The sequence below is a fragment of the Wyeomyia smithii genome, chromosome 2 (assembly GCF_029784165.1).
Source record: "Wyeomyia smithii strain HCP4-BCI-WySm-NY-G18 chromosome 2, ASM2978416v1, whole genome shotgun sequence".
Classification (NCBI taxonomy): Eukaryota; Metazoa; Arthropoda; class Insecta; order Diptera; family Culicidae; genus Wyeomyia; species Wyeomyia smithii.
Window position 1 is genome coordinate 276600992 of NC_073695.1, and position 23500 is coordinate 276624491.

The following is a 23500-nucleotide window of genomic DNA, read 5'->3' on the forward strand; positions in this document are numbered from 1 at the left end:
AGTCCTCCAGTTCATTGAATTGAATTTTGAAGAAATTAACAACTGGAATTCACGGAAAAATCGAACAATAGTTTAATTGGTAGAACAAATTGAAAACTTATCTCTGGTTGTATCGATTGATTGTAGCGATCGGTGCCTACTTCGTCTTCACCCCCTCTCGATCGTACAGCCCTATCTTTGATCTCAGGTCTTCAAAAAGACTAGGGTCTATTACCTTGGTAAAAATTACAAAAAACGTGATACCCAAACAAATTCTTCAAAAACTCATAAATTTCCGAAAAAATTTAAGAGACAGAAATTTTGTTTCTTTTACAAAGTTACATAAAATCTTCTAATCTAAAACTTTGTCGAAAACTGCAAAGCTCTAGCTTGTTAGAATAAAAAGTTGGTGTCGAAGCACCATCTCTGCGGCCAAATCGCGAACTAAACTGAGCGTCAAGTTGAAGTTCTAATAACACTGAGAAACTTTGTTGAAGACTGCAAAAAGGGGCCGAAGAAAACCACTGACGAAGACGTTCGATACCCTATCTCTGATTCATCGTCTGGTTTGATTTCTACAAGGTTGTGTTTACGCCTGACGCCTGATATGACTATTTTCAGCAAAAAACTAGAAATATCTTTACAACAAATGAAAACATCAAACCAATACATTCTACAAAATATAAGGTTTAGCAGAATGAACAAAATTTTAGAACATTTTGAAATGTTTCGACGATTACAGAAAAAGTTATGGACAAAAAACTAATTTTTAGGGGTGTTTTCCTTTCATTCAGTACTCGGTTGGATACAACTAGAAACAGCTGAACTTTTTTGACAAACTTTCAAATGCATACAGTCTGGTTTACTACTATCTGCAACCTTCGGAGAAATATGGACTCAAAATATGGCTATTTTCAGCAAAAAACTAGAAATATCTTTACTACAAATAAAAATATCAAACCAATATACACTTAAGTCGCTTTTTACGCGGGGCACGTTTTCCCCGCGTAAAAAAAACCGCTTAAATTCCGGAATCCGCGTAAAAAAAACTGCGTAAATTCCGGAATCCGCGTAAAAAAAACCGCGTAAATTCCGGAATCCGCGTAAAAAAACCGCGTAAATTCCGGAATCCGCGTAAAAAAAGCCGCGTAAAAAAAACCCGCGTAAAAAGCGACCTTAGTGTACTCTACAAAAATGCAAGTTTCGGCAGAATGAACAAAATCTTAGAACATCTTGAATTGTTTCGACGATTACAGGAGAGGTTATGGACGAAAAACGAATTTCGAGGAGTTTTCCTCGTAAAACTCTGTTTCTTCATATCAGACGTACAGATGGAAGATTACAGTGTTCAGCAATTCTTTTTCTTATAGATTTTCCTACAACTTTGCTGAAGAAAGCAATCTGGTATTTTGAAAATTAGAAAAAATAGTTTTAATATCTAACTACTAGGGGGATTGATCAAAAAACCGAAAACGCCAAATGAAAGGCCTTATTATATGGAATAAACTTGCTGAAGACACTGGGTACATAAAATCATTATTTCACAGTCAAATCTAAAACGATCACGGTTTTTCGAGTTTAGACCACTGTGCACAGGGGCGAGACGACTTTGATGGTCGAACGATGCAGTCGGCGCGACTGGGTCAAGGGAGTCGGAGGCTTTCTTAATGCTTTTCACGGTGTGTCTCAGCTTAACTGGAAAATTATCAGTTAAACCTCGTCTGTTACAAGCGTCTGAGCTGAATCGGAAACCAGCGCTATGAAAGCTGTGGTCTTGGGGCTACATCTTTGAACTCCAGCGGGACTCCAACTGTAATGAAAAAAGTTAAGCGTCTTAGGGTTGATGCCTTTTTGGACCAATGATACCGCTTTAACGGTTTCGCAAGTTTTCAGACCATCGCATGCAAGTTTTTCAATAACATCAACACTCACGGTAGGGTGGTAATCTCCAAAACAAATTAGGTTTGAGCTCTTACAACATTTACACGGTTCCGGAGTCTCTGATTCCTCGTGGCGGAGTTTCGAGGCACGATCACGTAATTTTACTGGCAACGGAACTGCACTGTTAACTATGTCAGCAAGCTGGGCAACTTGTTCGTTGTTCTTCACTATTTCGTCTTTGTACTAGGAGATACTCCTAATTTGATTTCCAACCAGCCAGAAAATAACACTTCGAAGCGACGCGACGCCGCTCTTGAAATACGCAATCTTCTTATGCGTAACACACTCGTAATACATCCAAAACAAATTGTTTTTCTCTTGATGGAAATAACTACGCTTCTGTATTCCAATAACCAGGACCAGAGCCGGATTTACGATTGTGGGGGCCCGGGGCCCAGTTTACAGTGGGGGCCCCAGAATAAAACAAACCCGTTTTTTTATCGTACGAGTTAAAAACACTTATTTCTCATTGAAAAGTTACCAAAAATTTGCTAGAATTTTTTCTTACGAGTTTTTTTTTTTTTTTGCAGAGAACTTATTGATTGAATAATCAACATTCAGCTCCTTCAGAATATTGTACTCTCAACTAAACAATGCTAAGTTTGACAGCCTTTCACTCTTCATAGTCGTACGCAACCTATTTTCAATCAGTTTCATCTTCGATAAAGATCTTTCTCCAGTTGCGTTCGAGATCATTAGGCTCAAATGAATAAATGTATGCAACTGCTCGAAATCCGGAATTTTTTTCTTGATATCTGAAAAATAAAAACCTACCGCAATTCGAAAAAAATGCGATCCGTAAGCAAAAATTTGCACACAATTTGAGAAAGACTGCGCAAATATAAGGCTACGCTGGCAATAATCTACAGAACCTAGGAAAAAACTAGGGGTAAGCGGGGTAAGACCGCCCCCTTGAGCAATTCTGTTTATAGAAAAAAAAGTTGCGGCTGCAATTTCATTTTTTCTTCGCTAAGAGGTTCTTCTATTCAATACCCGCATTTAAAAAATAAGAACTGAAATATTTTTGTTTATTTTCCAGTTTTTTTTTTCAATTTTTAAAAATTCATTGAAAATGTGCAGATCTTTTTCATGCGGGGTAAGCCCGCCCACCAGCGGGGTAAGATCGCCCACCATTTTTTGAGGATAAACAATATTTTTAGGGCCGAAACGGTTGATTTTATCGGTATAGTGTCTCTGACAAAGTTGTGGATGGTATTTTTTTTTCTTTTTAAATAAAATATACACTGTGAAAAATCTGAAAAAAAAATTTCTAAGTTTCAACTTATTTTGTTTTCTGATTATTCAAGTTCAGATCAATGTTTAGGTAACTTTTTTGGTTTTCAAAATAAATAGATTTTTCAGAATTGGGGGTTTCCAAGATATTGAATTCATAATATATCTATCTTTAAGCTAAAATTTAAAACTCATCAAACCTGTCTGTATAATTCTTTTGAAGACTTATTATGTATAGAAAAATACTAATAATTATTCTTTCGTTTATTTATATTTTCAATTTTCTATGTTTTTTTTTTTTGGAGAACAAAATTATCAACGACTCTATACACCAAACAAACCGTCAAAAAAAAAATTCTTCACAAAAATTTAGTTATTAATATTTCTATTACTATTAACCATAAAATTTTAGCTTACCTTTTGTGGATTTTACAGGCAAAAACTTATTTTTTCAAATAAATTTGAAAAAAAATATATTTTTAATTCTATTTGTATATCTTTTCTTCAAATTTTTTTAGAGTGTGTATTTTTTTCGGAAGTAAAAAAACTACTATTTTCAATTCTGCCGGAGACGTCATACCAATCAAACAAACCGTCATGTCTCTAAAATTATTTTGGTTCATTAACACCATTTTCACACAGGTTTACTTTTTTCAAAAATAAGTCTTGTTAAAATATATTACTAGAAAAGCTTCAACCAAATCGAAAATGGTTGATTAACATCGATGTCTTATGTGGCTTGAAGTTGTTTTACTGATCCTGTAAATATTCCCTTTGTAGTGTCGAGGCATTTGGGTCTTGAAGTAAAACAACAAGCAGTTGGATACGTGGCGGTTTTACCCCTTGAATATTTTCATATTTGACCGAAAAAGTAGTCAAAATTACAAGATTACTCACGGCCTTCGATATTCCCAAAAAAAGATAGATTCAGGCAAGCGATTAAACGTATATTCACGAACAAAACAATAGATTTGAAGACTGAAAAACCTTAAGTCCCGTTGCCGCAAAACAATAGCGCATTGACTGGTTGCCAGCTGAAAGGTTGTTTTTGATTATTTCTGCGACCGTTCGCGCACTATCAAAACAGAAAAACGTGCAAAATGTTATGTAATTATACTGTGATAGGCACGTTGAAGAAATTTTTCAATTATTTTATAACTTGGTAGTAAAACTACAGTGGGCGGTCTTACCCCGCAGGGCGGTCTTACCCTGTTTACCCCTACACACTTCTGCAGGTCAATAAAACCTGCACACGGACTCTGAAAAACTGCATTTTGCAACGCAAATCTAGTATCCCTGATTCGGACAGGTAAACTTATTTTCGGAATCAACAGCAATGTATTAAAAAAACTTGTGGATTATCTTCTTTCCTGCTTGATTTCCCATGCGCGCTGGTTCGATTCAAATGGTGTGTTAATGTGTGTCATTCCAAGAGAATCGAAGGTGAAATCTTATGGATGTGGTTGTGATATTGGCGCTCGCGAAAAAATAACACCGAAGGAAAGTTTCAGATTGAAATGGTCTGTTCAAATTTTCTTACTGTAAATTGAACTTTCGATTGAATCTCATTTTTGATTGAGAAAAGAACTTTTTCTCGTTTTGTGGGGGCCCCAAAAATGTGGGGGCCCGGGCCCCCTGGCCCCCCCCCCTCAAATCCGGCTCTGACCAGGACGGTTTGAATGGTGGTGCGATGTATTCTGGTATTTCATTCCAGTTCTTCAAAGAAATTCCTTGACGGTCAGCTTTACCTTGAACTTGACTGTATTTCCGTGTTCATCTTCCTTTACACGAAAAACCTATTCAGTGGTTTGGATGACATTGGGCTATCCACAAATGTCCACTCTTTGTTGATTTCGCAGAGACTTCAGCTCATCCTTTACTGCCTTCAGCCAGGACTTACTATTATCACGTACACAGTTGTTCTATTTCCAGTGAAAAATCAAGAAACTTACCTGGGACCTTGCGCTACCGTTCGCTGATGCCTCGTGTTTGACTCTTCGCAGTCGTCACGTCTGTTATGCGAAGGGAGCGCCCCTGGATTTAATACACATTCTTGTATCTCTCCAGCGGCTCTTTCATTAATTCTTCATCACTTGAATCGGATTCTAGCAAATATGAAGTATCATCTATATTTCGGCACCAACGAATCCTACCAGTGAAGATTTAGTTTTTCTTGGTTCGCCTTCAGCCGCTAATACTCCCTTAGAGGGTGCCTCCGAATCTTCTGCAGCATCCAAAAAAAGCTTGACGCGGAATCTCCATTTTTCGTAATTTATCCTATTGAGCTGAAGAATTCCAGCACCTTCCTTCATTGTTTCTGGTTGGGTCGATTGACTGTAGTCGATGTCTAATCGACGGGAAGTATCGCGATACGCTGAATTAAAACTCTTCATCGTAATCAATTAAAACCCAGACGAAAAGCATTTAGGGGTTTTTAACAAATGCTTTAACATTTCAAAATTATGGGCTCAATGCAGACCGATAGTAGAAACTACCTTCAAAACATCTCCAAGCATCGACAGAGGAAATTCACCGAAGCCAACCACAATCAAAACAAAAATCACTTCACATTCTTGCAACAACATATTGGTTCGCAATTTATCATTTTAATTCGTATCAGAGTCTTCGTCTTTAGCTAAACCAACTGAGTCCATCGTAAACAGTCACAGAAACAAATTTAAATTAACAGGAAAGACGCTTGACAACGACGCTACCTTAGCTTGAATTTATTGTTTACCTATGTAGTCTTATATCATAGTAAGCTGTTAACGTTCTTCTTGCAATGAAGGGCGGAAAAGTTAAAATTTGCTTTTCCAAAGTTTTGAACTTTTCCTGTTGATTCTTGTAAAAATAAATAACGCAGAGCATAACAGAACGAGCGCAGAACAAAATTGTTTAGAATTGTTGATCCGATCTCGAGCGATGTTGTGATTTATGAACACAGACATATTTTTATTTATTGAGTTGGAAAAATTGTAATTATATGATTCAAAGCATTTCTAAGGTTTAGAAGGTACCTACCAACCTATTTTGAATCGAATTCAAAAGAGTTTTTGTTTTGATTGCAAGTATGCAATTTGAATACATGATAAGGCGCCGCCTTCTATTTTTCAGAAGATCAATGGGGGCGCATGATGATTTTCAATTCCTTCGCTTATTGAAATCATGAATTTAATTTTTCCATTTGTTACAAACTTTGATTGTCTCAGCGAGCTTTTCTAAACATAACATTAGCTAATACAAATACGACAAACAATCAAGTCGCAAGAAGCTGCAACGATTGAACGTGAAGAAAGAGCGGACATTCTCGGCGTCGGTCGCTCATTATCGCTTAAAATAGCACTGCTATCACGTTGTTAGCTTGTTTTCAAACAATTTCGTTGGTTCATCCCGCAAGATTCACCGATTCGAGAGCAACAAAAAGCGATAATGGGGACGAGGAAGCCGCGAACCGAGCAAAGTGTAATATGATAATCCTGTAATAGTCATGTCTGAGTTTGAGAGCCGAAACAAAGATCAGTTGATCGGAGACGGTCGAAGCGTACGATCATGGTGACGGTAGCCGGGAGAAGTGTTGTAACTGTTTTAGTTTTGATTGTGATTGTGGGTTTTGTTTCTACTAGAAGACCTCTCGGAATCAAGGAGGCGCTGGCGATCCTAAGACGACACCCGCCCTGGAATTTTGACTGGTGGAAAACGGCATCTTTTTACCAAATTTATCCTCGATCGTTCAAGGACAGTGATGGCGACGGAATTGGTGATCTTCGCGGCATCAAACAAAGCTTACCGTATCTGCGTGAGCTGGGGATTCAAGGATTTTGGATGTCACCGATATTCAAATCACCGATGGCAGACTTTGGATATGACATCTCCGATTATTACGACATTCAACCGGAATACGGAACTCTTTCTGATTTTGATTCCTTAGTTGCAGAAGCAAAAAAGTTAGGCTTGAAGGTGATTCTGGACTTTGTTCCCAATCATTCGAGTGATGAAAACGAATGGTTCCGTAAATCTGAAAATCGTGAACAGGGATTCGAAGATTTCTATGTGTGGCATCCGGGTAAAGTGAACCCGGCAGATCCGTCGAAACCGCTACCACCGAATAACTGGGTCAGTATTTTTCGTGGGAGCGCTTGGCAGTGGAGTGACAAGCGCAAGGAGTATTATCTGCATCAGTTTGCTGTCAAGCAGCCTGATCTGAACTACCGAAATCCTCGTGTTGTCGAACAGATGAAGGATGTTATGCGATTCTGGTTGAAGCGAGGCGTTGACGGTTATCGCATCGATGCGGTGCCTATGCTGTTTGAGGTCGAAAAAGATGCCGAAGGCAATTATCCGGATGAACCGCTGAGTGGTAATACCAATGATCCTAACGATCCGGGCTATACGATTCACATTTTCACGCAGGACCAGAACGAAACACTTGATATGGTTTATCAGTGGCGTAAAGTGTTGAATCAGTTCCAGATGGAGAACGGAGGAGATGCGCGAATTATGATGACGGAGGCATACACGAACATTGAGACTCTTATGAGATACTACGGCAATGAAACGAACGATGGATCACACATTCCCTTTAATTTTGGCTTCATTACCGATTTGGGGAAAGATTCTTCGGCGCAGGATTTCGAAAATACGATCAATCGCTGGATGAATAACATGCCGAACAGGGATGGCGTGGTTCCTAATTGGGTGGTAAGTGTTACGCGTGTGATTTGTACTGACTAAAAAAAATAAGCAGAGTAAGTGATTATTTCGTCACTTTCACATGGAGAGATACAAACGAGTTTTCTTGGTGTAGGTTATTGTTCTTGGTGTATTATAAGAAAACAAGACTAAAATAGAAATACTGAAGAGGTTACCACCTCACCTTATCTGAATTGCGATGTCGATATGTCCGATATAATCAATCTGAATCGATCCGATCTAATTAATTATTTAGACAGTTTTTTGCTCAAGAATTTGAATGAACTATGTTTTTGACGTTATCATAAAGCGCCCAATATTTATCAACCTGGTGAAATCGTATTTTTAGTACGGTATTTGTTTGTAATTTCAGATGGGAAACCACGACCAGTATCGTGTGGCAAGCAGATTCGGCGTGGAGAAAATAGATGTCATGAATATGATTCTGCTATCTTTGCCGGGTGTCAGCATCACATACAATGTGAGTAATTATTCCAAACGCGAAAATAAAATATAAATTGAATAAACATTCCAGGGTGAGGAAATTGGTATGACCGACGTTTGGATCTCGTACAACGATACCGTCGATCCGGCCGCTTGTAATGCCGGACCAGATAGGTACCAATACACGACACGCGATCCGGAAAGAACACCCTTCCAGTGGGACGACAGTAAGGATGCGGGATTTTCGATAGCCAACAAGACCTGGCTTCCGGTATCTCCAACGTACAAGGACGTTAATGTTGAACTGCAGCAGGTATCGAACAGAAGTCATCTGGCAATTTACAGGAAGCTGATGAACATGCGAAAAAGCCCAACGTGGCGAAAGGGTTTGCTGAAAACAACAGTCAGCGGGAATGTGTTAGTTATCGTTCGAGAACTTGATCAATTCGAAACTTTGATTACACTAGCAAACATTGGCGGAATGTCACAGACTGTAGATCTTTCTAATATGGGCAATCATCCGCTGGATAAGTTTGGTTTCTACCGAGTGGTGTCCCTGAATTCGACGCATCAAGAAGGGTAACACTTCTTCGGAGTATTTATGAAGTTACGATGAAATTGTGATTTCCTTCTTTTCAGAGAGCTCGTGGCTACCAACAATGTGCCCCTCGGTCCCTTTGAATCGGTAGTGATTAGTGCAAAGAGTCAATATAATTATTACGAAGTCTTAAACTACCGTAATAACATTTGAGTACAAGAGTATGTTAGGAACTATTTTGAATTATATTCAAAACTACGTTTCATTTCTATTGAGATGTGGAGATAAATTTGATAGCTATTAAAGCAAGAAAACTGAAAGATGGTAAATATTACTCAGTTTGTATACATAACTCGATCAATAAAATTAAAATATTACAAAAAATATGATTGACTATCACAGGAGATGTTAAGGTACATTACTAAAGCAAAATTTGTTAATGTTTGTTAAATTAACGGACATGAGCCTACTGTAAAAAAGGTTTCCAGTAGTAGGTAGGCAGCTGCTGATTTAAAGTAATCAATTGCTTCCTTCTGACTGTAACATTATCAACCATCAAACAATACATTTTTATACTAATTCTTGAGTGTTTGGTATACTGGGGAAAACACTTCAACCTTCTAGCGCCACTCAACTTTTCACCTTTAGCAACTCGCCGCTAAATGTGATGCCAATTACAGTACCGTAACATAGTTATGGAGAGCAAGATGTATTGGCCTCTGCTATTACTGACATCCCTGACGGCTGCAGCTGCCGTTCGGCTAAAATCAGAACAACCGATCAAGGACTGGTGGGAAAAGGCTGGTTTTTACTAAATATATCTAGCGATCAGGACGGAATCGGTGATCTCAACGGTATCACAGAGAAGTTAAGCTACCTGCAGAGTATAGGAATGCGTGGCTACTGGTTGTCCCCAATGTACAAAGGTCCGATGGCTGATTTCGGATATGACATTTCGGATTTTCGTGCAATCCAACCCGAGTATGGAACAATTGATGACTTTCGTCGGCAGGTCGCCGAGGCCGACGGTTGGGACTGAAAGTGATATTGGATTTCGTTCCGAACCACTCGAGTGATGAACACGAATGGTTTCTCAAGTCGGTACAACGAGTGCCGGGATACTAGGATTATTACGTTTGGCGGAATGGGAAGCCGAACCCGAACGATCCGGATAAACCGTTTCCACCAACCAGTTGGGTACAGTATGCGGTAGAAAAATATTGTCGAAAATACTAAATGAGTATAGCTTCTAGCTCTCCGTATTCCGAGGAAGTGCGTGGCAGTGAAATTCACAACAAAACAGCCAGATTTGAACTTTCGAAACCCCAAGGTAATGGAAGAAATGGATGACATTCTGCTTATTTGGCTCAATTTGGGCGTGGATGGCTTTCGGATCGATTCCGTTGGTGCCATACTTGAGGTGCTACCAGATGCTAATGGTGATTTTCCGAATAATCCGTTAAGTGGAACTACACAAGATGCGGAAGATTACGCCTATCTCGTGCCCGAATATACCACGGATCGCGTGGAGCATGCGGAAGTAGTGTATCGATGGAGAAAACTTTTGGAAAACTATCGCGAACAGCATGGCAGAGATACGCGAATTTTGATGACCGAAGCGTGGACTAGTTTGAGTTTGATGAGGCCGTACTTCAGTGACATCAGAGGCAATGAGGGAGCCCAAATGCCATTCAATTTCGAAATGATCACTAAATTGAATGGCTCATCAACAGCATATGATTTCAAAAATGTTATTGATTCATGGATGGCAATCATAGAAGAAAATCACACGGCAAATTGGGTTCTGGGAAACCACGATCGCAGTCGAGTGGGCACACGATTTGGTGAACGACGGATAGACGGCATGGCGATGATCGAGCTTACATTGCCGGGTGTTAGTGTTACTTATCAGGGTGAGGAAATCGGGATGACTGATGTTGACATTACCTGGGAACAAACTGTCGATCCTGCTGGGTGTAACGAGGGGAGGGAAAATTACGCAGAAAAATCTCATGATCCGGTTAGGACGCCGTTTCAATGGGATGATATTTGTAAAAGACAAACAATTAAATTTTGTTTATTAATTTCAGCGATTCTGTGAACACCCGGAATATTATTCTTCAGCCTTTCGAGGCGTTTGTGTTGGAAGCTAAACGTTCGGAGGATCGAAAAATTCGTGCGGAAATTTGTGAGCGCTGGCTGATTTAGATATTTTTTTTGGAAAAGTATTGTGTCGTAGAGAATAGATTTAGATTTAACAAGTATTATTGACTTACTGGTAGAGAAATAGCTAAAAAATTTTTGAACATGTAGTTTCATTAAATGTCGGTTAAATTCACTTGAAATGGAGGTACATACCTAACAATCGAAGCAACCCTTGCTCTAAGTGTCATTGCAACAATACTGCAAATAGGCAGCATGTACAAAGTAATCAATGGATCAGAACGCACCACGCCCATCGTTACAACAGGTGACATGGTTGTGGTAATTATGCTTATAATTTATAGTGTTTTCAACGAAATACACTAATAGGACTATTTTCAGCGCAATCACTGTAACAATAGTCACTGTTATAATATTTGGAAATCTGCTCCTGAACATTTGGCTTGTTTATAAGGTGATGGAAATCGCAGACAACTGAACCTAATAAATTGAAATAAAGATAATGTCAAATAATACTCTGCTTACTTACTGTTTTTATTTTGTGTTAAACCATAGTATCCTTACTCTACCATAAGACGCGACCTTAAAAGGCTAGTTTTTTCATCAGCAAATACATGTTCTGATCTATCTCAAACCCGTGCAGATTGTTTGCGTCGCCCTGAAGCCGCATCAGTAGTCCCCCGAAGGAAACGTAGGCGGACAATCGATTGGCCGATTCGGACTGCGCGTCGTCACCCTCGATCCGGTACACTTTCCCGAACATCACGTATTCGAAGCTGTCTGCCCGCGAACCCTCAATTTCGGCGGCGTTGTATTCCATGCTTGCTGAAAACTTCAAATTGCTATTAATCTTCTTGATATTTCATGCCATTCTTTTACCTGGCGTTCCATCCTCGTGCAATGTGGTAGCCAAAACCAACCGAAACTTATCGCCCAGCTCCATCGGGTAGAGCCAAGAGTTGATATCCAATATCAGGTCCATTTTGAACGATTCGGACTCACAGTGTAACCTACTCACACGATCGAACTTCTTTCCTTCCGGGTCCATATCTTTGACGTTAAAGATATCCTCGAACAGTATTCCGGACATTGTATTTTGTAAATTTACCGCCGCTTGTTATTGAACGTTGATTGTGGAGGTTATGGTGCTAACGCGTTATCCTGTTTTAAAGTAATAAACTGAGGAGGCGCTTCTCAACATGTTATGAAATAATTAACAATTACCTTTAAAAAGTGTGAAATTAGTGAAAAAGGCCTCGATACAACGATAATTGCGAAGAAATAGCGAAATTTCAGCACCGGATAAACTAGTGGATTGTTTTGTTGATAAAAGTTTGACGTTTCTTTCACATCACGCGCAATGTATTCAAGCATCGACAAGCAAAAGGGTCAATGCTATGCAATGTTATTTGACATATGCAGCAAAGACCTGATGCGATGTTTTAATGGGTTTTGCGCCGTTATTACCACAATTTAGCAATGGGCGATCTCTGAAAAAAAATCGATTCCCCTGCATCGATTAATCAAAATAAATAAAATCGATTCATAAGAAAATCGAGGCTGGAAAATCGATTCAACAAAAAATCGATTTTTGTTCGGTATGTGCTTTTTACGACCTTTTTTGGTTTTATTTATGGAGATTTTGTTTTGTTTGCGTTTTCTGGTGTATCAATCATGTTCAACAAGTTTTCGTTCACAACATCTACTAACGATACGGCTTTTTTAGTTTATTGTCATCTTCTTTTACCGCGTGTACTCTTTTGGCGGTTTTTTTCTTCTAAGAGTTTTCGTTGTCGCTCATCCCATAGACCATTTCACGAGACGTTTGTGAACTTGATTCATGAACGAAATTTTGACAGAAAGTTTGGAACCGCTGACATAATACACGTGAAAGCATCATCAACGTCAGCAGGATCCGAGACTCCTGTGAGTTCGTGAAATGGTCTATTGTTTCGGATGCACTAAGGGCAATCCAAACCTGTATAATTGGGTTGTTTAGCTATTCACGGATTTTCGATTTTTATTTATCATCCAAAAGAGTGTAACTTTCTAAGTAAAACGTGATTTTTCAAAACATTATATCATTTTCCTTCGGTTTTTATGAAAAAAAACAAAAGCTCTGAATCGCTACAATGACAGTTGGTAGTTGGGCGATCTGTCATTGTAGCGGTTTCGAGCAAATTTCAAGCAGTTTCAAATCGTGATTTAAAAAGCGAAGGACATTGATATAATTTTTTTTAAATCACGTTTTACTTAGAAAATTCAGATCTTTCAGATGATAGAAAAAACTGATATAGCTGAACAACCCAATTCATAAAAAATCGGAATATCCGCAGCACAAACTCAAATAAACAAAAATGGCGAATGCGACACCATGCAGAACAGAATGCAGCACGGCATATGCACGAACATTTAATTCAACTTTTGCAATATTTGAGTTAACGAGTACCCCGCTACTCATAGTTGAAAAATAAGCGCATATGCCTTTTCTACCGAAATCAAAAAATTGGTGCTTGATAGTAAACACCCACAACGATAGTAAACAACGTCCCTACGGAAGCCAATTTTCAAAAAGTGCACTTGCAGAGGTAGCAAATATGAAATAATGTTGGCTAATATCCAAAATGGTAAATTCAATATCCAATGCAATGCAAAATTTCAGCTCAATCGGAATTTAGGAGTATTTGGTCTAAATTTTACTTTCTCGACTTCTGAATAAAAGCACAGTTTGAAATAGTTTTTTTTGTGCCAAATGTCTTATGCCTTGTTCACACTATAGCAGATATCATGTGATATCGCGTATCTTGAAACATACATACATCTAGTTTTCACGGAAAATTTGGAGTATGGGATTTGAAATCAAGATGAGCAATATTACATCACGTGAACGGGTTATTAGAAATACATAAAACGTCGAGGTCGGGTGTTATCCGAAAAATCGAAATTTTGCTAACTGTGAACATTGAACACTACTTCTAAATAAAACTGTCAAAGTCCATTGCCACCCCAATCTACACCAATCAGTTAGTAATGATTGTAGACAATATATGTCAAACTTTCGAGGCGGTCTTGTGGTCGGTAATTTATATTCAGTTCGAGGTGCAAACTTATTTCGTCGTTCTTTTCACCCTCGCTAGGGATGGGCGAACGGCTCACGAGCCGTTCATATGAACCGGTTCTTAGAAAAGAGCGAAAGAACGAACAGCTCACGAAAAAGAACCACGGTTCTTTGGGCGCAGCAGAACTGTTTGGTTCGCGTGAACCCGAAGTTTACCGAGACAACACGAACTGTCAACGCTCGTGAATCATTGTGAACCATGAGCAGCGTTGCCAGGTCATTTTTTCAAAAATCTGGATAAGGTAAAAAAAAAATCTGGAAAAAATCTGGAAGTCATTTCTTGGGGTGAAAGGTAAGTTCTTCGGATAAAAGTCTTGGGGTACGTAAAATTTGTGGTGACGAAATTGCAAAATTTCGCGCCAAATTTGAAGTTATGACCTTTTGGCGGAACAGAGAAAATAAAATCTGGATAAAATCTGGATCATTCATGAAAAATCTGGATAATTGGACATCAAATCTGTCTACCTGGATACATGTTCAAAAATCTGGATAATCCAGCTAAATCTGGATACCTGGCACGCTGACCATGAGTCAGTTCAGAGCCGCTCTTGCAAAAGAGCCGTTTCACCCATCCCTAATCCTTGATATATTTCACAACGCATGCGTATTAGCCAAATTTCATACGGGTTTGTCTATTGATGTCGCGTTTACAAAGGCAAAAAAATGGTTACTGCGTTAAAAATACTGGAGGGATTTAATTTGGCTGCGGATTGTTCTTTTTCAGCTCGACGACAAGGTTATCCAGCTTCCCTGACCTACAGAAAACGTCAAAATGGGCAGCGTGCCCTATCCGCCCTTACCGTTCGTGGAAAGCTGGATATTCTGGAACCTTGTGGGGGTGGTGACATACTCATGAAAAAAGTTGTCATGGACGTAGACAATTGTTTGAACCAGCAAAAACATTTGAAATGCGTTTTCCTCGGTTTCATGTCTATTGAACTTTAGCCCATTCTTCAACTATGGTCATCCCGGTAAAAAATTGACACATTTTTCAGATCAGTGTCCGAGTTCCGAGCACACACTTCTTCGGAGAAGAAAAAAATTTTGTATACTATCAATGAAGAAATTTTCTTCTCTTCAAAAAAAGTGTTCTCGGAATTCGGCCGCAGATTACGTTAGCAACAATAAATGCAATCACTATTGTCTTCAATCCGTTTTGCACACATTTATTTTTCAGGCGAAAAAAAAACGATCTTGCCATCCAAAGGATCGATTCAGTAGAAGATCGCGCGCAGAGAAATCGATTCAAAAAATCGATGAATCGGCCCGAAAAGATCGATTTTGCAAAAATCGGATCGATTTTGCCCATTGCTAACCACAATCAAACGGACACTCCAGTTATTTCGTTATCCTCAAACTGTAAATTATTGCATCTTGGTCCGACTTTTTTTCATTTTGTCCGATTACGTTCAGTAGCATTTCTCGACTCCTGGTTCGAGTTTAAAACATTTAATGAGTGCTCAACTGAACATACATCAAGCTGCTCAAATGTAGCATTCCTAACAAAATAGTTTGTTTTCTTTAATGCGTAGTACTATTTCAGACGGACTTCGGTGTTATAATTAGAACCAGTTGTATAGAATCTCCATGGACTGGTCCCTGTTATAACTGTTTAAATTGGTCTCCGCCAGACTAGTAAAATATATAGTGATTATAATTCGTATAATTCATACGTTTTTGACGAAAACTCATAGCGATTTTTTTTATTCCACCAGCTCACCTAGTTTTGACCAGGAGCCCAGTGAAATAAAGAGCTATAAGCTTCAGTGTTACGTCTGTTAGTTTAAGGCGAGCCCTTGACATCCCTATACTGGGTATCAGTGTATGACAATAGAGACAATAGAGAACGTGTAGACCCGTGTAAAGTTGCTTTTGTTTTCTCCAAACTGAAAATCATCGCATCTCGTTGCTTCGACTTTTATCACTTTTTACCATTTTTGGTCGATTATGTTCATAGCTTCTTCCGATTTCTGATCCCAAATGAAAAACGTTATTCAGAAACAAGTTTAAAACATTTAATGAGTGTTCAACTGACTATTTGTCCAGCTGCTAAAAACATAGCATTGCAAACAAAACAGCTATTGGTAAATATTTTCCTCAACTAGTTGCACTAGCACATTCGTACATTGAAAGGTCTATATGATCAAATGACGGTAAATTTCGACATTTTATGGGTTTGGTGTTTTTTTTTTTTATGGGGAAATCCCTAAAATAGTATACGTACGTTACACTAGAGATCCTCAGAGGGAGAGATAAGCGATGAAAAAAACCTCTGATTTGGCAACTAGATTTCACATATCAGAGGTGCCAGATCTCTTCTCAAAGCGCAATGTTCACTAACTTTTTTATTATTCTCGTAGTACTGATGGTGACGGTGGAAGTCCTGGGGAATAATAAAGTACATCACAAAAACCGTGAAGGTGTTAAATCTTATGTTTATGTTTAATTTCATATACTTTCATCATTATTCTGTAGACCATACAAAGGGTTTGTGAACCACCAGTTAAAAATCACTGTGATGAAGCAACTTTGGAGCATTCTCAATTCATGTTTAAGCAATAAAACATGAAAAACGTGTAAAAATAAATATATTCTTTATCGAACCTTATTGCAATACCTTTCAATGTGTTACCTTTCTTGTTCGTTTGGCTCGAATTTCGAAATGTTCTTTTGGCTCACAACACTCTCTTCGCATATCATTCTGAGTGTTGCTACTTTACACATCTGCAAAAATATGCTTAGGTTTGTTCGAAAAAAGTCGTAGAAAACACCAAATTGTTTTGTAACATAGCGTTAAAACCCGCATAATTGTTCCACTTTCTTACTTTTACAGTATTTTTTGTCTAAAAAAACTACCATCTAAACCCACATCAGCATCCACTGGAACTCGGAAGTTATTTTGATCCGGTAGCTAACCACTGGTGATCCGTTTCTAATGTTCAGCTCATGCTCGTTGAATCCAAGAACTTCATTCCCGCTGTGATATATTCAGAAAGTAGTCTAAAAGTTACGACATTAAAGTATCGTTGAGAAAATTTTACCAAATTTACCTTTAAAAGTGATGTTTAATGTATACATAGTATGAAATAGTACTTTCTGCTTGATGCTAAGTTTTGTTTATTTGCAAGAATATATTGAAAACAATGTATTTAAAGTTAAAATCGTTTGTTAACGACCAATGTTGCAAATTTTACAATTTTGCGATCAAAGCCGTATGAATAAAAGCGTTAGCTCTACTCATACCGTGTAAATCTCATGGGAGATTCAGAGTAAACTCTTTTATTCATACGGCCTTATAATTAGATAAGAAGAACAATAATTTGTGCATTCGATTGTAAACCACTAAAAATTCTAAACGATTCATTTTAACTAGTAAGTTCTCTAAATCTTCAATGACGTCATTATGCAATTTCAAAATACATTTGTGGAAACTTGATGAGTTTTATATTCGGAATATTGTATTGTCGGCATAAATGACGCATCCCTTTTACTGCGACCTGTGGAAAACAAAAGCTGTCAAACAACGATAGAAAATATTGCCGTATAAATTCTAAAGCTGAATACAGCATCTGAAATTTAAAATTTGTGAAAACTAAGCGATTAAATAGGTAAATTTAAAACGTATTACTTTTATCAACACTATCACACTTTACGATATGACTCCGGAATTGAACCTCGATGGGGACAACCCCGCTCAGCAACATTTTTCGGCACATAATCCAATAGAACAGTATGTGCTGCTTTCGAAGAGTGCAAAAGGGGCTGCCTGTTTGGAACTGATCAAACAAGTCCTCGAAGCTCCAGGAGTGCACGTTTTTGGTGAGCTTCTAGCCATGCCGAATATAACAGAGGTATATTAAACTAACTGTATATGATTTGATTAATTTATCTAATCTTTGTTTTGTTTGTTGTAGCTTCAAGGAGGAGCAAATGCCAGCTATTACAACGCACTGAATATGTTTGCGTATGGTACATATCGACAGTATTTGGATAATCAAGCTCAGGTTATTCAGTTGACCCCTGTGATGCGAAAGAAGCTGCAGCATTTGACCATTGTATCGCTAGCCATCAAAACGAAGTGCATTCCCTACAAGGAACTGCTGCAAGAGCTGGATATAAAGCATGTTAGAGATTTGGAAGATCTGATAATCGAAGCGATTTATGCGGACATAATTCACGGCAAATTGGATCAGAAAAACAAACAGCTCGAGGTCGATTATGCTATTGGACGTGACATACGAAAAGGTGACGTAAGCGAGATTGTCGGAACCCTGCAGGAGTGGTGCGATTCTTGCGAAACAATTTTGGTTTGCCTCGAGAACCAGATCCATCGCGCGAATTCAGAAAAGCAAAAACGATTGAAGCACAAAGAAGCGATCGAAACTGAGGTAAATTCTATGAAGAAGTTTACTGTAGCTTTTTGTCAAATCTGTTTCGTTTAATTGCAGATAACGAATCTAAAGAAGCTGATTAAAGTGCAGGCTGGAAATGACTCTGACGAAGCTATGGCCACAGATTCCGGACGGGAGATGTCCGTTGGAAATCCGGATCCTCGCAAGAAACCAATCAAGCAGAAAAACCTGAAAGTAGGCGGTAAGTCGTGGTTTAAAAACTTTTCCTGAGCAAAATAACTCCCCGCAGGATGCGTTTATACTAGTTGTTCCTCCCTTTGTAATTCGGTCCTTCAAACAGACACAATTCATTGTTAGCTAACCGAACGAAATTAAAACAGTGTGAAGCGGAGAAGGCACCATCCGTCTCCCGAACTCAAACACAGTAACGTCTTTTATTTAACTTTCGTTTGTTCGGAGTTTTGTGGTTGGGACTTTCCGAAAGAAACAGTACCCCGGCAATAATGTTCCATTTTAATACAAATAGGTACGGCGAAAGCGCACTCGAGACAGCTGCCCTAACCTGGCAAAAAGGAATGGATTAGGCTAATTGATTGTTTGGCGAATTTTGTAAATAAACATATGTTTTGAGCATTTTTATAATCCCTATGTTTTGCGGATTAGGTTTTTTTCTTTCTTCTTTTCTATATTTCGTTTTTATTTCTATTATTTTAGATCAACAGTGAGAAAAGAACAGCCCTATCGCTAGCTAATCGGTAATTGTAGTATGATTATGAACGTAAATTCGTAGTGAAATATATCAAACGCTTGTTTTGACTTCTTTTTCATTGCTTAACCATTTAACGCCAGCCAGCAAAGAAAGGTACAATATGCCTTAGTTTAATTTTTCTGTCTATTATTATATTATACAATCTGGCACTCGTGATTTTTTAGCTAAAAGTTTAACCAGCGATCACAAATTACGGCTCGCACCATCCGATCTGCGGGACGTTTAGCTTCTAAAACAAATGCCTCATAAGGTTGAAGTTTTATACTGCCGGTGTTCACTGAGTCTCTAGAATGTGCAGAAATGTACTTTATCATTCATTTAAAAGCTCTTTGTTTCTGTTACCCAATATTGTGGGAGGAAAGTCCATCAACGATCGCATAGGACAGCGCCTTCGGGATATATTTTACTAGTTGACTTCCGTTGATGATTTGTACTGAGTTGCCCAGATTCACCACGGTAATGTACGTACTGGAGCTGGGGAGATCACGAACAATTACAAAAACCTGTTCGTTGAACGCGATTGTTCGCCAATCCCCGTAAAGAAAGGTGTCACTCTCTCGAAGTTCCATCAAAGCTTTAAAGATATTTAGATGGCTTTTAGGATTACTGCTTTCTACTTTAACATTGACCTGAAGATAGTTTGGTCCCACTGGTAGCCAGGTATTCGTTCCACTTGTGAATCCAGCTAAACTGCTATCATCCCATTGAAACGGTGTTCTGACTGGGTCACGTGATTTTGCTGCATAATTTTCCCTTCCCTCGTTACAACCAGCAGGATCAACAGTTTGTTCCCATGTAATGTCAACATCTGTCATTCCGATTTCGTCTCCCTGATAAGTAACACTGACCCCCGGCAATGTAAGCTCGACCATCGCCATGCCGTCTATCCGTCGTTCACCGAATCGAGTGCCCACCCGACTGCGATCATGATTTCCGAGAACCCAATTGGCGGTATGATTTTCATCAACAATGGCCATCCATGAGTCAATAACATTCTTGAAATGATATGCCGTCGAGGTTGCGTTCAGCTCAGTGATCAGTCGGAAATTGAACGGCATCTGGGCCCCCTCGTTACCTCTGATGTCCCTGAAGTACGGTTTAATTATGTCTAAACTAGACCACGATTCTGTCATCAAAATTCTCGTGTCACCACCATGTTCTTTTCGATAGTTCTCCAAAAGTTTTCTCCACTCGTATACCATTTCCACATTTCCCGGTCGATCAATAGTATAAATGTGCTCAAGATATGCGAAATCTTCCACGTCTTGTGTTGTTCCGCTCAGTGGTTCATCGGGAAAGTCTCCGTTCTCGTCCGGTAACACTTCGAACATGCAGCCGACCGAGTCGATCCGAAACCCATCTACGCCCAAATCTAACCAAAAGCGTAGAATTTCTTTCATTTCCTCCACAACCTTGGGGTTTCGAAAATTTAAATCCGGCTGCTTGGCTGTGAACAGATGATAGTAGAACTGTTTTCGCTCATCATTCCATTGCCATGCGCTTCCGCGAAATCCAGATAGCTGCAAGTGATACTCGAATAGAACCTAAACGATTTTTAACAAGGATACTATACCCAATTATTTGGTGGTAATGGCTTGCTCGGGTCATCCGGGTTGGGTTTTCCATCCCGCCAAACGTAATAATCCTCGTACCCCGCAACTCGTTGTGCCGACTTCAGGAACCATTCGTGTTCGTCGCTCGAGTGGTTAGGAACGTAATCCAGTATTACCTTCAGTCCGAGTCGCTTCGCTTCGGCGACCTGCCGGCGGAAGTTATCCATTGTAACATATTCTGGTTGGATATCTCGAAAATCGGATATGTCGTAGCCGAAATCGGCCATCGGACTTTTGTACATTGGGGAAAGCCAAAATCCACGCATTCCTATGTCCTTCAGGTATGGCAGTTTTTCGGTGATCCCGTTCAGATCACCGATTCCGTCTTGGTCGCTATCTTTGAAGGAACGGGGATATATTTGGTAGAAGCCAGCGTGTTCCCACCAATCCTTGGTTGGTTGATCGGATCGTAACCGAACGGTCGATACGACCGTCACCAGTGATGTCAGCAGTAGTAAACGCCAGTACATGTTGCTATTCGTAGCTCCGTTAAGTTACTGATACTTATTATTACCGCGGCAGCGGAAATGAGTACCTTGCAGTAGCCGCTAATAGTCGTGTGCTAATAAACTCAAGTGTTTTCCACTTTCGTGGTGAATAGAACGTTCATCTGTTGGCTTTAAGATTAAGTGTTTCAACTTGGCGGTGGAAGCAGCAAATAATAAATTGAGTAGGCGTCTTCTTGTAGTCTATTACTTAATATCATTTAGTGTAGTAGGCTGTAGTCCCCGTGGCTCTGTGGTTAGCGATGTAGGTCGGCCAGCTCTCCCACACGGTTGTGATATCGGGTTCGATTCCCGATCGAGTCCAAGGAACTTTTCGAGCTGGAAATTTTCTCGACCCAGCACTGGGGCACGGTGTATCGTTGTACTTATCCTACACATGCAAAATGTGCCAAAAACAATATCGATAACGAATTCTCTCAACTATAATCTAGTAGTTGATCGAGACCGCTATGAGCCCCAAGGCTAAGCGTGCGGATATTGTTGTCGTAGTTGGCTGTTTCGTGGCACATGTTGAACTGCTCTCTATGAAGTTCCAAGAACTTTCTTTTGCTAATTGATAAAAACTCGAATTTAAAAACTCGATTATAAGTCATAGTTATTTTCTTTGTATATTTTATTATATTTTTGATAATTTAATTAATTATATACGTTTGTAAATCAGATTCAGGATGGACAGTATCATTATGGTTACGAGATGTATAGTCTGCTAGATACAAACGTACGGACATAAATCGGGTTTTGAAATGAACCGTCGATAAACATTTTTGAATGTTTTCAATGGAAGACTGAATTTTTTGATTCTGCATTGAATAAAAAAAAACTAAAATCTTACTTGTGGACGTACACTAGAATCGTCACTCACTTCGATTTATCTTGGCTAAATCATTGTGTTAATCCAAATATTTCTTACACATTGATACCGAAATATGTTGTCAGGTTCGATGTGATGCGCCAGACTTTATATGATCTTAAACTATTACATTTAACACTATCCCAGCATTTAATTGTATCATTGTACCAGCGCCTAAAAATAAAAGAACTTTATTCCGAATCATTCGCCTTGTTTTGCTTGAAATCACTTACACATATCTGTGATGTATTGTCAACGGCCAAAATGCCACAGTTCCGACACTAATCATCCAGCTTTTTTATGCCATCCTTAATGCCATACTTTATCTGGTCACCGGTTTTCTTTATAAAATCTCCCACCTCGGGCGCTGACTTATCGACGTTGAAAACGCCGTAATAGATGGCGACCGCAACCGCGATGGCAAAAATAATGCAGCTATTGAGGGGACCAGATCGGGGTAGAGAATTAAAATGTGAGAAAATTATTCCGAACAAGTTCATTCGCAACGGAAAACACTCGCTAATCCTAGACGATCATCAGAATTCCATTTTGCTACTACTCAGCCGTAGAGAAGTGTTAGGAAAAAAATAGAATACAAATGATAATAATTACCATACTACGATAGTACCACAATTCATACACATCTTGAAGATTTCACCCGCGTTCACGGAAGTAATACGATGACACGAGAAAGTTGAAAGTGTACGCTAAATAAAAACTGTGATTTGATTCGTGATCTTTCACGCTTTGTCTCTGCACACCTAACAATAAACAAAATCGACGATCGAAGTTGCGGGGAAAATTACTAACTACCAGTTCTTTGATTGCGCTTCAACTGAAACGTAATCCAATAAACAAGTGTAGAACTTTACCGAACAAATCGATGATCCAAACGGACGACGAGGTGCAGGCAGACTGATTTCGTTTTCTTGTTCGATTTCCTTTTCAATATGCCTAACATAAAATTAGACACAACCACATGTTCAACACTCCAAAGCGGTTACAGCTTACGCGTAACTGTTTACAGTTTTCCCTCAGGTAGACATGCAACGTGACCGATGTTTGGAGGAGTCTGGTTTGCAAAAAAAAACATGAACTTTGTGATTGATTTAGCAGTTGTTTTTTACGGTTCAGTTGTCGATCGTATGACTGTGATCACGAGAAAACTTTGTAAAACGATTACAATACTTCCATTTCCAGTACGAGAACGGTGTACCTTAGCACCTTTGCAACGTGATCGTGTTAGTGATCGCAGTCAGATTGGATTATGAATGGAATCTCTAATGACTACTAGCCAGCACACAA

General features: G+C 39.0%; 4 protein-coding genes and 1 pseudogene across 6 annotated transcripts; 3 read left to right on the forward strand and 2 right to left on the reverse strand.

The window, feature by feature from the left end:
- Positions 1-6654: 6654 nt before the first annotated feature.
- On the forward strand, positions 6655-9208 carry LOC129724222 (maltase A1-like). Its single transcript, XM_055678934.1, has 4 exons — positions 6655-7851; positions 8216-8323; positions 8378-8865; positions 8926-9208. The coding sequence occupies exons 1-4, from the start codon at positions 6703-6705 to the stop codon at positions 9035-9037; spliced, it is 1857 nt and encodes a 618-aa protein (XP_055534909.1). The 5' UTR covers positions 6655-6702; the 3' UTR covers positions 9038-9208.
- Positions 9209-9348: 140 nt separating this feature from the next.
- LOC129724223 (maltase 1-like) lies at positions 9349-11499 on the forward strand (annotated as a pseudogene).
- A 1-nt stretch (position 11500) lies between these two features.
- On the reverse strand, positions 11501-12355 carry LOC129724224 (DNA-directed RNA polymerases I, II, and III subunit RPABC3). Its single transcript, XM_055678936.1, has 3 exons — positions 12212-12355; positions 11867-12148; positions 11501-11812 (listed from the first exon to the last, which is right to left on the reverse strand). Exons 2-3 carry the CDS (start codon positions 12075-12077, stop codon positions 11571-11573), a joined length of 453 nt encoding a protein of 150 aa, XP_055534911.1. The 5' UTR covers positions 12078-12148; positions 12212-12355; the 3' UTR covers positions 11501-11570.
- A 5246-nt stretch (positions 12356-17601) lies between these two features.
- On the forward strand, positions 17602-19197 carry LOC129723600 (COP9 signalosome complex subunit 7b). 2 transcript variants are annotated; one of them, XM_055677925.1, is made up of 4 exons: positions 17602-17956; positions 18020-18493; positions 18554-18698; positions 19172-19197. In XM_055677925.1, the coding sequence occupies exons 1-4, from the start codon at positions 17762-17764 to the stop codon at positions 19180-19182; spliced, it is 825 nt and encodes a 274-aa protein (XP_055533900.1). In that variant the 5' UTR covers positions 17602-17761; the 3' UTR covers positions 19183-19197. The 2 variants fall into 2 exon arrangements, with proteins under 2 accessions (XP_055533900.1, XP_055533899.1); XM_055677924.1 differs by lacking the exon at positions 19172-19197 and adding an exon at positions 18984-19105.
- A 138-nt stretch (positions 19198-19335) lies between these two features.
- LOC129723599 (maltase A3-like) lies at positions 19336-23147 on the reverse strand. Of its 2 annotated transcripts, XM_055677923.1 has the most exons (6): positions 22808-23147; positions 22429-22630; positions 22208-22369; positions 20800-22145; positions 19569-20746; positions 19336-19511 (listed from the first exon to the last, which is right to left on the reverse strand). In XM_055677923.1, exons 4-6 carry the CDS (start codon positions 21307-21309, stop codon positions 19391-19393), a joined length of 1809 nt encoding a protein of 602 aa, XP_055533898.1. In that variant the 5' UTR covers positions 21310-22145; positions 22208-22369; positions 22429-22630; positions 22808-23147; the 3' UTR covers positions 19336-19390. The 2 variants fall into 2 exon arrangements, with proteins under 2 accessions (XP_055533898.1, XP_055533897.1); XM_055677922.1 differs by having other exon boundaries at positions 20800-22369; positions 22808-23138.
- Positions 23148-23500: the final 353 nt, after the last annotated feature.